Consider the following 18034-nt stretch of genomic DNA (forward strand, 5'->3'; position numbering starts at 1 on the left):
CGCATAATGCATATAGATGATGTACATATACATATATTATATGTGTGTGTGTGTCTATCACGTTCTAAATTAAATTCAAGCCATTGAACACTTACCACAGCAGCAAAAGAACCGGTATGATGGAATTGCACAGCAAAAGTTCTGGTCAGTATTAAATATTAAATATAGATTCAAATAAGAAAGAGCTTGTAATTTATTATTAGATGCTTAATATAAAAATTACTTAATTTATTCGAGTTTTTTTGGCCTTGTTAATTCGTCTGAGTTGATTGAAGAAGCTAGCTAAATTAATTAATTAAAATAAATATATCATAATATTTTTAAAATACTCTTATATGGGAGTATATTATATATCTTTTTTTTTTTTTTTTTGGCCTGAAGTATATTATATATCAGTTACTGAGTAAATTTATTTAAATAAAAATAATAAATGTAAAAGAAAACATATCTTAAAAAGTTATATCTTGGATGCTGCGACATTATTGAACATTCTTTAATTTTCTTTGACTCAAGCACATCTTCTTTCTCCCTTCGCCTCGCCCTCCTTTCCTTGCCTTATAATTCCATTCCTACACTTTCTTTCTCTTTCCCTCTTCATCTCTTTCTCACTCACATATTTCCACACGATCCAGTTTTTCACTTCTCCCAAATTTCAGAGTTCTCTTGCTTTCTAACACTTCCTTAGGTTCAGTTCCAATCTTATACTCTTGTGCGCCCAAAAAAGCTTTATCTGTATATACCATAAAACAGAGCATCTTCGTCCTCGTCCTCGTCGTCAGCTTCCTCTTCTTCTTTTGTTCATCCATGGCTACCAACAAGTTTGCAACAATGTTACACAGGAACACCAACAAACCAACCCTGGTTCTTGTCTACGCTTTCCTTGAATGGGTTCTCATCGTTCTGCTTCTTCTGAACTCTCTTTTCTCTTACTTAATCTTAAAATTCGCTGATTACTTTGGCCTCAAAAGGCCTTGTATATGTTGTTCTAGGATCGAGCACATCGTCGAGCCCAAAAAGTATGCGAACAAGTCTTGCTTCAGAGATCTTGTTTGTGAATCTCATGCCTCTGAGATTTCCAAACTCGGGTACTGCTATAATCATCGCAAACTCGCTGAATCCGAGGATATGTGTGAGGATTGCTCCTCTTCTTCTTCATCATCCGAATTAGATTATGTTAAAATTTCAAAGAGCTTTGGTTTCTTTCCATGGATGGAGCAGAAGATAGTTATGGTTCAGGACACTGATGGTAGCAAGGCTTTGAAGTGTTCTTGCTGTGGGGTCCACTTAGAAAGCAGATTACGCCCTCCTGGTTTTGCGGTCGAGCCGTTGGATCATCCCCGGATGCAGAATCTGATTACACAAGGTGGAATTGAAGTTGATGCAGAGATTGATGAAGGTTATCGCAGCAGATCGGATTCTGCATGTGATCATTATGAAGACGAAGATCAAAAGGCTAAAGAAACCATGGAAGTTCACAAGGTGTCCAATGTTGATCAACCTTGTGAGCAAAAAACTGGGGAAATTCCACCCCAGCATCTTGAGTTCTTCGTCCATGGCGATAATTGTAGCTTGGTTCCGTTCGAACTGATTGATTCTTCCGCCGCCGCTGCCACAGAGACAGATAGCCGACGTCGTCACAAGGTGGCAGAGGGTCAAGAATCAGAGGATCGGAATGAAGATGTTATTTTGGATTTTGATATGCTTTCTGGTGGTGTGGAAACCGAACCAGTTTTCGAGAATTGGCACACGTCGGGAGATAGTGTGATAAGTTTTTCCTGTCCCAAGAGAAAACCGAAACCACTGTCAGTATCAGTATCGCTAGTTGAAGCAAATTTGGAGCAGAATTTTGGTCCATCAATTAAAGAAAAACCTAGGAATCACAATCTTGAAGCTCTTGTGGAAAGCAGAGAAGGTTGTGCTAATTTTCTCTGACAATAATTTTACTCATCAGTTATTGAGTTCTCTTCCAATGCATAGTTCTAAACTTCTAAAAAATTTCTGTACTTGCAGCCTCAGAAGAAGTGACAGAAATGCAGGGAGATGAATTTGAAACAGAAGTGTCCATTGGAACGGAAATTCCTGATCATGAACAAGTGGATGAGTATCAAATTCATGATATTCCTCCGGAGGACTCAAATCAACACATGCAAGAAGATTCATCTGCTAGCGCAGTCAGGTTTCGTGTCCAAGATGAAAGTGGTTAGTATATATCTTCTCCTAGAACTTCATCTGCTGTCATCTTCTTTCATTTGTCGTATAGAGATAACATATGGCAAAGTTTGATGTGATGTTTCTAAAATGATAAGGTGGAAAGGGATTGTTTACTCTTTTTTCGTTTTTAATCTTTCCCCCATAAACTTTCAAGAATCTCAGCCCGCATTTTTTATTAAGTTTCTTCTTTTCATTCTGAAATGTAAACAACTAGGTGGTGATAAAGATGAGGAGTTTGTAGAATTTCAAACCATGTCAGTTGAGACAAGCATGCCAAAAGTACTAAGGAACCATTTGGAATCATCTTTGGAGTTCAATGAGAATGAAGCGGAGAAAATTCCTGATACTCCCGCTTCTGTAGAGAGGAGAGAATCAGGAACAGAAGAATCCTTGGATGGAAGCAGCACCATAAGCGATATAGAACCCGGCGAGCTCACCATTGAGAAGCTAAAATCAGCATTGAAAGCTGAAAGGAAGGCCTTGAGTAGTGCATATGCAGAACTAGAAGAAGAGAGAAGTGCGTCTGCTGTAGCAGCGAATCAGACATTGGCAATGATAAATAGGCTTCAGGAAGAGAAAGCAGCTATGCAGATGGAAGCTCTTCAGTACCAAAGAATGATGGAAGAACAATCCGAGTATGATCAGGAGGCATTGCAGCTTCTGAATGATCTAATGGTTAGAAGGGAGAAGGAGAAGCAAGATCTAGAAAGAGAGCTCGAAACATACAGAAAGAAGTTTCAGGAATTGGAGGTTAAAGAAAAATCAACAATGTCAAGAAGAGATGTAACTAACTCAAACTCATCAGTTTCTTGCAGCAATGAGGAAGATAGTGATGGTCTATCTGTAGATTTGAATCAAGAAGCAAAGGAAGAGAATGGATTCTATGGCGAACAGAACACGAATACGCCTGTAGATGCTGTCCTCTACTTGGAGGAATCTCTAGCAAACTTTGAGGAAGAGAGGTTGTCAATTCTAGAACAGCTCAAGGTGCTGGAAAGAAAGCTTGTCAAGCTGAATCATGAAGAAGATGTTTGTCATGAGAATGGAAATGGATACTATAACCATGTGAATGGATTTGCAAATGGTCATTCCTACATCAATGGTGGGAGGAAAATCATGGGTCAAAAAGGCAAGAGGCTTCTTCCAATTTTTGATGCAATAGGAAAAGAAGAGAATGGGACGGATTTCAATTTGAACTCAGTGGAAAATATTTCAATGGAAGAGGCTGATTTAGAGGAAGAATTGGATGATGTTTATGAGAGATTACAGGCACTAGAGGCTGATAGAGAGTTTCTAAAGCACTGTATCAGTTCCGTGAGGAAAGGGGACAAAGGCTTAGACCTTCTTCAAGAGATTTTGCAGTACCTTCATGATCTGAGGAATGTGGATCTCAGACTTAAGAACATGAGCGATCTTGCTGTATAACTAGTTCTTGCTCATTTTTGCTACAAGGATAATAGGTGAGGTTCTGTGCTCAACTATGTTTTCCTTTTTTCTTTATTGCTCATCTGGGACAGCATTTTGTTGATTTGGAAATTTGTTGTGAAGTGCATACAGGCATAGTAATGTTGATGATGATCCACAAGTTCAACTGAAGAAGTACATGAATACATGGGCCAGCTAGATAAGGGAAAGTATTAATCATATGGCTTCTAAACTTTTGAACAAAAATGTCAAAGGAGGTTCCCTGGTGGGAAGGGGAAGGATCCTGCATGGTCTAGTGTTGATGACAGTGGTGGACAACAAAATCAAGTCTGCCTTTGATCTTTTTGGGTCTTGGGTAACATGTAATAAGCCCAAAATTTTGGTGGTTTGCGTCCATCATCATCACCTTCTTGGGAGTGAAGGACGATGATGATTGTGCATGTGTGTGTGTAGGGTAGAATGTATAGATTTTATACATCATGTTAATTATTAGTTTAATTTTATTGGAAAGGATAGTAAGAGTATATTTTAATATATGTTGTTTGTGATCCTATCATATTATCTACTTCATCAAGCCCTAATTCCTTCTTATATTATATACTACCCTAATTCTTAATATAAAAGCTAGTTTGCCTTTTAATATGGTTCTAGATATGAGACTTCAGTTCACTTTGTTTTCAATATTTATCAATTTTTTTCTCAAGTAATCCCTATACTAATTGTATATACTAGTACTAAGAAGTTACTATAAATTTGTAATTTAAACACACATAATTAATAAGAATATTTTAGGAAAGATAATATCTATTTATTACAAATAACTAACTTTCTTAATCTTTTTAAATTAATCAATTAGGTCTTATATTAAGGATCGGGATATTATTACTTAACTGTTTCTTGTAATATTTCATTTTATCAAGCTATTTTTTTTTTAATCTATATGCATTAAAGATGATCATTAAATGGAAAGGATAATTTTAAAAAAGTATCACAAATTATCTACATATTAATTACAAGTAAGTGAATAACCATCTTAATTACTTTTGTGATTCTACTCCTCCGGTCCTTAATATAGGACCCAATTATTAAGTTAGTTTTAGTCCTAAATATAAGAGTCATTTCTCATGTTTATCAATTTTCTCTAAATTACCCCTATAGATACTCTCTCAACCATAATCAAATAAAAAGAGGAAGAGGAGGTATTAAGAAAGATGATTATAGTATTTTAGGAAAAACGTATCACATTTCTTATAATTAACTAATTTACCTAACTTACCTAACTTCCTTAATCTAATCAAATTAGTCAAATGGATATTATATTAAGGACCAGAGGAGTATAAAATAATTAATTATATTTAATATTGCAACTGTAAACTTGTTATATTTAATACTTAAGTTGTTATTTTTAATAGTAAAGTTATTATTATTAGGAGGGTGTTGTTGACTTTCCACTCACATTATATAATTCCCATTATTGAGGTTTGAGCCTTATGTTCTAGAGTCTTTTATTGTTATTTCCCTTTAATTCAAATCTAATATTAGTATGATTGTGTGCATGCGTTTAAATTATATTAAATATATGTGAAAAAATTATATTAAATATAAAAAAACAGAGATTTTGAGGAAATGTTCATCATGAGAATCCTAAGTTAAAAATTATTTGCACTTTAAAAAAATCGAAGAGTCAATTTGAAATCAATTTGATATTTTTTGGCCAAATGAAATCAATTTAGATTAACGTAAGATGAATGGAAAATTGAATATAGTTAACACCCTACTGAAGGGGATTTGATCATTGTTCTTAACATTACTAGGGAAATTAGTTTCCACTATCCATGAAATGCATTCTTTTGTGGCTTATAAAAAATTAAAGATATTTTAAAAAAAATTAACGCAATAAAAATATGAATGAATTTATATATATATAGAAATTAAAACAAAGTAATATGGCCTTTTTAACCAATGTTTCCGAAGAAAAGTTTCAACCATCTCTGATCTAGCGTTTCGCATTGGAAACTTGCAAATAATTTTTTATGCAATAAATGGGCCAGATTTAATAACCAATGATCTGCTTTCATTCAACGCGATGGCAGTAGACTTGACCCTTTCTTAAAAGTCAACGAAACATTATTATATCGCGTTCAAAATATAAGCATCAATTTTTTTTAAATGGCCTAATTTACCACGTTTTCTTAATTTTCATCTCCGGTCAATTATGCGCCTATTTGGATCTCCGTTTTGGGAGGCCAAGGATAGGCCATTTGAAGATAAGCTAGTGTTTGGCATACTCTTCAAAATGGACTTCTGGATTTGATGGCGTGTTGCATCTAAAGTTGAATTTTGGAGCTTTGGAAAGAAAAGCTTCAAATACATTAGACGCCTAAAAAAGTAATTTAAGGTGTTTGATGTACTCAAAGATAATTTAGAACGTTAGTTACATCTAAATGTTTAAAATATAATTTACTTTTATACTTTAAGTAGATTAAATATATCTAATTAAGTGTTTTTTGAGTTTTATTTTTATACTTTTAATTTTAATATTTCTTTTAAATTTATCAAACTATATCAATTATATATATAATAAAAATCACGCCCTTTCTAGTTATTTTATATCTAAATATACTTTTTTATTACTCATCCAAAAAATATTTAGTTTGGTAAACTATTTTTTTTATAAAGCAAATTTAAACATAAATCATATTACACTAACTGACTTTTATCTTAACTTACGTTTGTAAAATTCAGATAGAATAAAAATTAGTTATACCAACACTAATCCAAACACACTCCATATGTTTCTCTTGTATCTTTATCTGCTCATTCCCTTTCATCTCTTTTTTTACCCACTCTCCCTACCCACTCACCGTTTACATAATTATTATGTTTAACCAATTTTAATTAACTTTTCGAATTGTGTGAGTTTGTTATTTAAAGCTTATATTTTGAAGTAGAGCAAGCATGGTAGAGATTTACTCATTCTAGTATTTAATATATGAACTCTTTTAGAATAAAATTATGGTTCAAAATATAAGTTGTCAAAATAATTAATAATATTTTTTTACTTTTACCATTATTAATTAAAAGAGAGAGTTTTAAATATAGAAAACAGGAGAGAGATAATTAAAAGTATATGTAAAAATATTTTTTTGGCCAACGTGTATTTAAAAAAATATACTTTATTACTTTTCAATCACATGTGTTAAGGATAAAATAGAAAAATTTTATTATTTTAAGACGTGTTTAATAATTTAACTATTATATTGCTTAGTTTGTGAGACTTAACCAAACTTCTTATATCATGGATGGATGAAAGAGTATAATAAGCAATGAAATTACTCCTCCGGTCCTTATTATAAGACCCCATTTGACTTTTTATTTAGTCCTAATTATAAGACCCCAATCCATTTTGTCTCTTATATTTATGCATTTTTTCCAAGATAATCCTTCTAATAATGATAGTTTTAGCCAATATACTCAATTAGCAAGGATATTTTAGAAATGATAACACTTATTTATTATAAATAACCAACTTAACTTACTTCCTTAATCTCCTCAAATAAGTCAATTGGGTCTTATAATTAGGACCGGAGGAGTATTTTGCTTTCGTTAATGCATTCAATTTGCGGTAGTAATTATGCATGAGAAATTGTACTCCCTTCCATCATCCGTTTAATTAATTCATAGCATTAAAAAAAATAGTTCAAACAATAAATTTGTGTTTGTTGTAAGGATTGGGCTGTGTGTCATAACCTGATTTTTTAGTAACTGCAATATATTTGCTTAACAATTAGCTAGGTAGGGATTATATGGTGCGGATTATTGGTCCTATGGTCAAATTCAAACTTACCTAAGGCAGGTGGATAATAATAAAAAATAATTGACTTTTCTCTTTGTGTTCATTCAAAAAATTATGAATATTTTATTCCCCAGTGAAAAGTATGCCTATCTGACAATTTGCTTAATTCAATGGAAAAGAAAAAAGTTTATGAAGCTGATGAGGTTCACCCTTCCGGCCAGGCAAACTGGTGCTCTTATTTGGAGCCACTTGGGCAAATATGAACTTGGCATTTTCATTTCAGTGTCCGTGGGTCCACGGCAGCTGCTGTAACATCCATGAGATCAGAAGACCCCCCCCTTTTGACAAAATACTAACTTCAATCATAGGTATAAAAATTAGCTGATTAATTTGAAAAGATTAAAAAAATAAATTAATTATTTGTAATAAATAGATATTGTCTTTTCTAAAATATCTTTCATAATCAAGTATATCAATTGGAATTACTATTATTAAATAAAATTACCACTATTAAAAGGACTATCTTAAAAATATATATAAATATAATAAACAAAATAAATTGAGATTTTATATTTATAATCAAAATAAATATCAAACGGTGTCTCTGAAAGTAGTAGTCAATTACACATAACCTAATCAGCTCGTTGATCACACAGGATCCATTTGGGTCATAGAAGTGCTTAAAAGTAGCATATTAGTCACATGAAAATTAACTCCAAGATTCACAAATGTATATTCCTAAGTGCGATGACATTTTCAGGTATCGAACCCGCGATAGTATCCAATCTCCTAACTGCTGAACCCACGGACATGTTGTAAAAGGATAGCCTTACCTCGATCATTCCCGACCCAAAATTGTACTCCTTCTGTTTTTTATTATAAGAGACAAATAACCAACTTATGTTGATAAAAAAAACAGTTAAAATTAATTGAGGACAATTAATATGTAAAAAGTATCATGTTTTTTTCAATAATACCCCCATTAATAAAAAGAGAGAGTATGATAGAGAACAATTAAATTATTAAAAGAAAGAGAAGTGGGAGGGAGAGGGAGTATGAGTTGGAGACAAAATAAATAGGGATAAAATAGGAAATCAATACAAAAAAATAGAGACAACTTTTAAGTGTCTCTTATATTTGGGAACATGCCATAAGCATCAAATGTCTCTTATAATAAAGAACAGAAGGAGTATTTTTTTCCCGGAAAAAATTGAAATTTCTCAACACTATATTCTCTAAGAATTAGTATTCATTTGTATAAAATGCCACAGAGCGACTTTTTTTATTAATCAAATGGAGTTTTAAATGCATACTTGTTGCCATGGCAAAGCCAAAAGTCTAATGTAAACTATAAAATTTTTTGAATCATGCAGTTAGTTAATACTCATGCATAATATGATTTTTCTTTAAATTTCATGTAATTTTTAATTTTCATTAATAGACTTGTATAATTTTTTACCACCCCTCCAACCTTCACATAGGATCTAATTGTTGAGTTAATTTTGATCATAAATATAACACCTAGTTATCATACTTATTAATTTTTTCTAAATTATCCATATTGATACCGTTCGACAATAATCAAGTAGGAGAGGAAGGAAGAATATTAAGAATGATACTTATAGTGTTTTAGAAAAAACATGTGATATTTTTTATAATTAATTAACTTATCTAATTTTTTTAATCCAATTAAATTAGTTAAATATATCTTAGGTTAAGATCGGAATATAAGTATTTTATTAGGCTTTGTATAATCTTTTAGTTTTTGTAGCACTATTTTGTTTTTTTTTTTTTACCTATTTTAACAGAATTTTGAATATTACATTTAAGTTATCTTCAATTTAGAATTGATTACCACGAGCCAAGACAAGTCAAGCAAGCGTCACAACGCCAACAACACGCTTGGGATTTCGTTTTCAATTTGATGAAGGGCCAACTCGTCTCTGATTTCACATTTAGGGTCAGCCGGTCAGGTTATTGTGATTTCTGTACGGAAGTAACCCAACATTCAATCCTTTTCTTTTTCTTCTTGTCCTCCATCTCAAGTCATCGCTTCCTCATTTTTCCCAGAAACCAGTTCTGGTTGAGCCGCACGAACATCAAATATCTCCTTGAACTGATCCTCTGTTTCCGCTTCATGGGCTAGTTTTCTCAGGCATCGTGCGAAAAGACAGACTATGATCAAATCCAAAAGCTTTCTTCAAAGTATTATGAAACATCTCAAATTCGGTTCAAGGAAAGGTAAAGAGCAAAACCCAGTTCCCGTTCTTTCTTTATTTTCTTTTCTGTTAGTCTCAGTCTATTTTCTGGGCGATGACAGAGAGACAGAACGAAGACGACATTCAGAGGATTGCCGCCAAGGAGCAGAAGGTGTTTTCCTACGAAACGTTAGTTTCGGCAACGAAGAATTTCAATCCTAATCACAAGCTGGGCGAGGGAGGATTCGGACCAGTTTACAAGGCAAGATCTATGAGAAATTTTACTAGTTATTGTGTTTGGTTGCGGGGAAAAGTTGCAGAGGGAGGAAAATTGAGCTGGGAACAGTTCATTCATTCTTCATCTTGCAATGTCTGAGAAAAAGCATTCAATTGGTTTAAGTTCGGGTAATTCTAAAACCAATTAACTGCAACTAAAAATCGTTTCGAGATTCTCGCTTAAATTTTTCCATTTACAAGTTGAGAATCTCGAAACAGATTATTCAAATCAAGCTTTGAGCCTTTTTTCTAAGGTTTGACTAATTGTAAGATCCTCATTGGGATTGTAAACCCCAAAATGTCATGTTTACACGAATCAATTCTTTGCTACAGTATTCTGAAATGAGGGGTATTTGAAATTGGAACAGGGGAAGCTCGAAGATGGAAGAGAGATCGCAGTGAAGAAGCTATCAGTGAGATCGAATCAGGGGAAGAAGGAGTTCGTAAACGAGGCGAAATTGTTGGCGCGTGTGCAGCACCGCAATGTTGTGAATCTGTTGGGCTATTGTGTATTTGGCTCCGAGAAGCTTCTCGTGTATGAATATGTTCCTCATGAGAGCCTTGACAAAATTCTCTTCAGTAAGTCTTCCTTCTTCTTCTTCTTCTGTTCATTCTGTTTCTGTTTGGATCAACTTAAAATTAGTATTTCCGTGTTTTACAAGAAAAAACTCCTCTCGTATATTTATTTTCGCACCGTTAAAAAAATTTTTTTTTTTAAGTTATCTTATTCACCTCAAGCCTTTGTTTGAGTTTGGATTTTAGGGCCTGTTTGGGTATCTCAAAACCGTGGTTTCAGAAGCACTTTTCCGTAAAACGAGATAATCTCCTCCACATATTTACTTCGTAATCTGTAAAAACACTTCTGAAACCATAGTTTGGTTTCTATCCAAACACATTCTTAATTGAAAAGTAGGGTTGTTTTTTTCTCCTTTTACTTGAAGCTGCATTGCAATTGGTACATTAAAGAAAAAATTGACGTCAGTAAAATTATTTTACTAAGCCCACTGTGAGAATAAGTACAATTTGAAAAGGCAGAAGACTCCAAGTTTGAATGTGGAGCTTCCGTGTGGGGCTCTGCTGTTCACAATGAGGCCACTTTTTCTTCTTTTTATATTGATGGAGTGATGATTCATCTGTAGACCCGAAAAAGATAAGATATTTATATTTCCTGAATGTTATGAATCTTTTTTATTCCAATTTCCTTTCTTCTTTGCCAACCATTCCAATTTCCAACTCCGGCATTAGTTAATATATTTACGTCACCAACTATGGAGACTCCAGAAATCTGCACATAATTATTTTTTTTGGTAGCTCATCCTCGGAAGGTGACTGCACTTTAGACCTTGACTTTTCCTCCAAAAATTAATGCCATGCGTTGCATCTTACTATTTCTTTTTTTCATCTCCTGATTCAAACGCGTCTTTTGACCCATCTTAGCGAAGCTATGACGTCGCCTTTTATATTACAACAAAACTCTCCACCAACTTCCCCCCTTTTTCAAGTAACCAAAAGCGCACACACATATATATGTATCACAAACACTGCATAAAAAATTGCGAAATGTACAAGTAATTAGCTAGTTAATCTTTGTAGAATGGAGCGTGATTAGTATATGTAAATGAATGGATACAGGATCAGATAGGAGAAAAGAGCTTGACTGGCAAAAGAGGTTTGCAATAATAGCAGGAATAGCTAGAGGATTGCTTTATCTTCACGAAGATGCACACGACTGTATAATTCACAGAGACATAAAAGCTAGCAATATTCTGCTCGATGGTAAATGGAATCCCAAGATCGCAGATTTCGGCATGGCTCGTCTCTTCCCTGAAGATGAAACCCATGTTAAAACCCGTGCAGCTGGAACCAAGTATGCATGCTTTTCAACTCTTTCACCTACCTTATCACCTGTGATACACTTTATTATTGGGAGAATTACAATTAGGTTCCACTTAAAAGAATTAAATATAAAAAGTTTTTTTGAAATCATGAAATTATTCTGAAGTCTCGAGAGACTTTTTTGGAATAAATTTTATTTGTTTAATTGTTAAATTACCTTTTTTTTTCAAGTTACAACTGAAAGAGCAAGTGCGTTGTTAAGCCAGCCGCGATAGTTGTCAATCCTTGCACCCTAAGTTGTCAACCACTGCTCTTTCAATTGTCAATGCAAACTTTTTTATAAAAAAAAGAAAGTAATTTGGTAATTAAACAAATAAAATTTATTACAAAAAAGTTTCTTGGGATTTCAAAATAATTTCATGATTTTAAGAGATCTTTTTGTATTTAATTTTCTTGGGTGGGACCTAATTGCAATTTTCCCTTTTATTATTTACTTGCCATTTCTGATAAGAGAATCTAAACCCAACGCGTATTGAAATAGAAATGAATACTGAGAATTAATCCATGTTTTAAAACTTGTTTGAGGTCTTTTTATTTTTCAATTAATTTTAAAATGTAGCCTAAGATATAACTGTGTCCGCATATATATGTTACTTTTTGGACGAATTTCTTCGTATATTTTATTGTATTTTTTTTTATGCATTAATCTTTTTATTAATTTTTTATTTCAATTTTATTATTTTTATTTAATTATTCTAAAATTATAAATAGAATATTATTATTTTTGAGGGTTTGTTTTTACAAAGAAAACTCTGTGTAACCAAATCTATCCATTCAACAGTGGATATATGGCTCCAGAATACATGATGTACGGGAATTTATCAACAAAAGCAGACGTATTTAGTTTTGGAGTTCTGATATTGGAGATCATTAGTGGTCAACGAAACCTATCATTTAACTTGGATCTGGATTCACAGAACCTTGTCGACTGGGTAAGATTTTAATCCGTTCTTAGTTCATCAACAAGTTAAGTACGCTTAGATAGGATACAACCTAAGAGTACATTTATATTTCCATCACATCAATAAATTATTTATTTTAGCATGACTGAAATCCTTTGTGTTGAATTTTGTTTTTGGCTATCATAGGTATACAAGCTTTACAAAAAAGGACGAAGCTTAGAAATTATGGACACTGCAATAGCAGCTTCAGCAGTGCCTGAACAAGTGGCAATGTGTATTCAACTAGGCTTGCTATGTATTCAAGGTGACCCCAAAGACCGGCCTCCCATGAACCGGGTCATGGTGGTGTTGTCGAAAAAGCCGGGCCACTTGGAAGAACCGAAGAGACCCGGTGTGCCGGGTTCAAGATACCGAAAGCATCATAATCCTTATGCATTGTCTTCCACAATGGGTAGTAGTTCTGGTGGATTTGGTTCACATTCTGGTGTTTCGAGCAATCCTTACAATACAAGGTCAACGGCAACGGCGACCACAGCCGCCACAGCCGCAACCACAACCACCTCTACTTCTAGAGAATTAGACCCTCGTGGAAAACGTGTAATTGAGGAGGGTTAGGCTCGTATTCTCTTGTTACTTGCTCATTCATTTTGTAGAAAGCTATGTAAATGTTAGATTTCTTTTCTTTTTTTTTCCCCCTCACCCTTAGGCCATCGAGAATGGATGGTGAGAATTGAGCTCAATGGCTGTCAATTTTGTTTGTTTTCCCTTGCAAGAATCAACCATTGAATCCATTTTTTGTAGTACACGAACAATGGAGAAAATTTACAGGTCAGGTCTTAATGGGATTCATGCATATACAACTTGGATGATATTTTTGGGTCATATTCATACTTGAAACTATCATGCTTCTTGTAGTCCCTAAGATTTTGCCCCCTTTAGCATCTTTCAATGGCAGGAAAAGCACATCCCAATCTCTTCCATTTTCATTTCATACCCTGGGAGTGTTTAAGTGATTAAAAAAGTGTTTTTAAAAAATGTTTTTCTGCAAATCAAGATAAATTCTTTCGTACAGTATATTTATTTCATATACTGTCAAATTATTTTTAAAACTATGATTTAGTATTAATGTAAAATAAAAAATATGAGGAGTATTCAAATATGATCTCCCAAGTTTATAACTGTCCCCAAATTACCAAGTGGGGACTGGATTCCCATCCACGTGTGGATGCAAATATGGCCCACAATTGGACCAATTTAACGTGTCTGGGACAAGGAGGTCAAAGGCAGGTCATCTCTAGTTGCTCTCTTGCCTACAAAATCAATAGCTTGATTGCTTTATACCCCATGAGTATATTTGAGCTTAACCTGCCAATTACCTTCAATCAGACTCTATTACTAGGACTGCTTATGTAACATACATTATTATTTTGAAAAAAAACACAGCTTTTCCACCGAATTCGGTGGAAAAGCTGGGACATTGAATTGGGAAGAAAGAATTTTGAGGGAGGAGTAGCAAATGAAGAAGGAAAAAAGGGGATGGATAGTTGGAAGTTGAAGGAAGATAAAATAAAAGAGCGGGGAGGAGGTAGAAAAGAAAAACAAGAGTGAGAAGAGAAAGAGACGGCAAGAGGAAGAGAGGAAAATGAAGAGGGAGTAAAAGAACTTACTGTCTGAAGGATAAGATAAAATTTAGAGATCATTTAGATACACAAATATACATCTTTTTATCAAATTTTTTTATGAGTATTTACTATATATTTAGAGCTTTATATTATTAGTTTCATTATAATGTTTAGAGGAAATTTTACTGTTTGGGTATGGAGTAAGTATTGAATTTTGACAATATATGACAATAGAAATTTAAAGATTTATTATTAAGAAATTTTAATCAGTTTATATTTGTTTAATGATCATTTTGATAATTTTTAATTAAGATTTTAGTTGAAAAATTTATTATTCAAGACATATAAATATTTTTACTGATTAAATTTTAGTTAAATAATTTATTTGGATTATTTAATATATTATTGAGATTTTAATCGATTTGAATATTGAATAAGTTAAAGATCTATTGTTGAAATAATTTTTGAAAACTTGAAGAATTGTAAATTGAGAATTTTATAAAAAGAAAAATGTATTTATACTTCAAAGGAGTTGTTTGGCTGAGAAATTTTTTTAAATAAGACTATAATAAATAATTGAGATTTTAATATAAAATTTTATATTTTAGGAAATAATTATATATTTACTTAAGTTATTAAATTTAAATAGTCTTATATATAAATTATATTTTAAAAATAATATTATATCTATTATAAATAGTCAGATTTGTGAGAGTTAATATATTTTTGTAATTTTAGTTTAAAGGGTAGTCTTATAATTTTGGAGTAGTTTTGAGTTTTATATTAATAAATATTTATGTGTGATTTTCTAGACTCTTAAAAATTTTGGAGTAATCTTTGTGTGAATATTTGTAAGCTAAAGAGTACTAGGTAACTTTGAAAATTCTTTCATGTACATGTGAATTGTGTATGATTATATTATGGATTTACTAATTTTTATTATACCATATTGAAATATATGTATATATTATGACTTTTCAAATTAATGTTTTAATATACTACTTTATTTTGTTAAGATTTATTGCTATTAATTATGATCTATATTTAAATATATTGATAGTTATTGAATTATGATAAGTTGCTGTAAAATTACATAAATTTTATTACTCTCTTATTTTTAATAATATATTTGAGGATGTAATTCTGATGTAACATTATTTACATATGACGTTTGCGTTGTTGGGTTAAAGATAGAAGGAGATTTGCATGGATATAAAATTATCATGTGGTATGTCGTCACTCGATACATAATGGATGACACTTGTCAGGGTCCCTTCTTTCATGTTTTTCTTTGGCTAGGAGTTCATTGGAACAGTGGGATATGTGACACCTCCTTATTTTATTTGCAAAGGAGGAGAATCATAGTCTGAACTTGAGCTTTATATTTTTGGTTGGATATATCTCTAGTATTGGTGAGCTCAGAATAATTCAGTAAAATAGATTAATTCCTATTAGATTATGTGTTAGCTTATGGTTCCAGTCAGCAGTGTAAGAGTGGATAGTGATATAAGGGAGGCTTCATATTGCATTATTTTTGGATATATTGGACAAATGATGTTGGTATATTGTTGAATCAAAAATGAAATTGAGTTGAATGTATAAAATCCGTGATTTTCATACATAAATATATATACACATATAAACAGATTTGTGTTTATCATATATGGTTTGCTTGTATATGTTAGAATTTCGTAAGTTACTGGGACGTTTGATCTCATCCCTCGTATTAACTTTTTCAAATGAAGAATCTAGTAGGAATCAAGGGAAAGCACTGATGGAATAAGCCGTGAAGGCTTCTATGCTCTTTAAGTACATGCTATGTTATATTTTTATTTGCCATAACTATAAGACTTTAGTAGTTTATTTTGTTATGTTAAAAAAATATTTTGAAATTATGACCTATGTGGAATGCGAGAAATACGTATAGACTTTTAAATAAAGTATTTTATTGTGTATGTGAATATAATTATGTGAGATGTTACAACTTAACCTGCTAATTACCTTCAATTAGACTCTATTACTATGACTAGGCTCTAAGAGGATTCCTTGTAGCAGCACTACATGCATGCATCATATCCTACTATTATGTAATTTTTAGTCTTTAATATAAGAGTTAATTAAGTATCTCTCCATAACATTATATTATATATTAATTTACAAGTTGAATAAATTAGTTTAAAGAAAAATAAATATAAGAAATAAAAATAATTCTAAATCTTATATTTAGAAACAAATTAAAAAATAACTCGTGTATTAGAAAGTGAAGGAGTACATACGTACTCCTCTATAGTTCTCCCTACGTCAACTCAAAATTAAATAAAATAGTTCTCCCTACTCGCATCCACAAATAAAATAAAATTAAAGATGGATAAATGACAAGGATTGTTCACCACCGCAACCTGCCACAAGGTGTTGTCGTGTTAATTACAAAGACGTAAAAAATAAGCCGGTTAGTTGATCCGAAAAGGAAAGCATGCAAGACGCTTGCTTTAATAGCCTTGTATGGCAATATGCAAGGGCCATTGTGGCCGACTTCATGTGCGTTTGTTTGTTTTGAAGAGGAAATTATTCAAGTCCTTCAGATAAATTATGCAATTCTAAAACACAGATAATATTAATAATAATTGATAAATTCATATAGGATATGAGAGAAAGAGGGATTACATGCATCTAGCTTTATAGCATACTTTTTTTTTTTTGGAAAAAAAAATTTCGTTCCACTTATAATTAAAGGCTATTGGTAATATTATGCCCAAAATACCAGTTGCCGAAAAATACACTAATAATCTAGGTTATGAAATGGGATAGTCAAAGGTGGGATATGATTCCACTACTTTTGGTTTATAAATGTTAAAGTTATGTTATTATTAGGCCACTAAAGCCAAAAACGTAGATGGAATGACTACTTCACTTTAAGGATTAACAACGTAATATATATGTGTGTGTGAAATCACAACACCACATTAATCAATGACAACTATTCCTCCGTTCCTTAATATAAGACCTAATTGTTGAGTTGGTTTTGGTTCTAAATATAAGACCCATTTCTCATATTTATCATTTTTCTCTAAATTACCCCTATGGATATTCCCTCAACCATAATCAAGTAGAAGAGGGAGAGAGGGTATTAAAAAAGATAATTATAATATTTTAGGAAAAATGTGTCACTTTTCTTATAATTAACTAACTTACCTAACTTCTTTAATCTAATCAAATTAATTAAATATGTCTTATATTAAAGACCGGAGGAGTATGACAATATCGCGAAAGAACAGAGAGGCGCTAGGAAGGATTAAACCTTTGTGGGTGGGAATATTACCAAACGAGAAGGGATGGGCCACCAGCCACATGCAAGTGCACGCCTTGCTGGGCCAAAATCGCATCACTTAAAGTAATCCAATTAGGCTTCTCAAATAATACTACTTCTGAATCTTAATATAAGATCTCATTTGATTTTTATTTTGATTTTAAATATAAAATCTCAATCCATTTTATCTTTTATATTTATATTTTTTTTGAGGTAATCCTTTTAACAATAGTAGTTATAGCTAATATACTTGATTAGCAAAGATATTTTAAGAAAGACAACACTTATTTATTATAAATAATTCACTTAACTTATTTTCTTAATCTCTTCAAATTAGTCAACTAGTTCTTATAATTAGTACCAGAAGTAGTACTCTTTAGGAATTAAGAGGATTTTTTTAT

At 32.2% G+C, this 18034-nt stretch overlaps 3 protein-coding genes across 3 annotated transcripts; all 3 read left to right on the plus strand.

The window, feature by feature from the left end:
- Positions 1 to 592: 592 nt before the first annotated feature.
- Positions 593 to 1332, plus strand: LOC114717962 (myosin-binding protein 3-like; the record flags this gene model as incomplete). Its single annotated transcript, XM_028903216.1, has 1 exon — positions 593 to 1332. A coding segment is annotated over exon 1 (528 nt), but the record flags the coding sequence as incomplete, so codon positions are not given.
- Positions 1320 to 3909, plus strand: LOC114717956 (myosin-binding protein 2-like). Its single transcript, XM_028903209.1, has 4 exons — positions 1320 to 1912; positions 2011 to 2199; positions 2426 to 3671; positions 3769 to 3909. Exons 1-3 carry the CDS (start codon positions 1342 to 1344, stop codon positions 3634 to 3636), a joined length of 1971 nt encoding a protein of 656 aa, XP_028759042.1. The 5' UTR covers positions 1320 to 1341; the 3' UTR covers positions 3637 to 3671; positions 3769 to 3909.
- A 5496-nt stretch (positions 3910 to 9405) lies between these two features.
- LOC114717957 (putative serine/threonine-protein kinase) lies at positions 9406 to 13573 on the plus strand. Its single transcript, XM_028903210.1, has 6 exons — positions 9406 to 9673; positions 9753 to 9892; positions 10275 to 10485; positions 11539 to 11773; positions 12584 to 12734; positions 12891 to 13573. The coding sequence occupies exons 1-6, from the start codon at positions 9610 to 9612 to the stop codon at positions 13317 to 13319; spliced, it is 1230 nt and encodes a 409-aa protein (XP_028759043.1). The 5' UTR covers positions 9406 to 9609; the 3' UTR covers positions 13320 to 13573.
- The last annotated feature ends 4461 nt before the right edge of the window (positions 13574 to 18034 follow it).

The sequence above is a fragment of the Neltuma alba genome, unplaced genomic scaffold (genome assembly GCF_004799145.2).
Source record: "Neltuma alba isolate B1F8T4 unplaced genomic scaffold, ASM479914v2 tig00011783_pilon, whole genome shotgun sequence".
Classification (NCBI taxonomy): Eukaryota; Viridiplantae; Streptophyta; class Magnoliopsida; order Fabales; family Fabaceae; genus Neltuma; species Neltuma alba.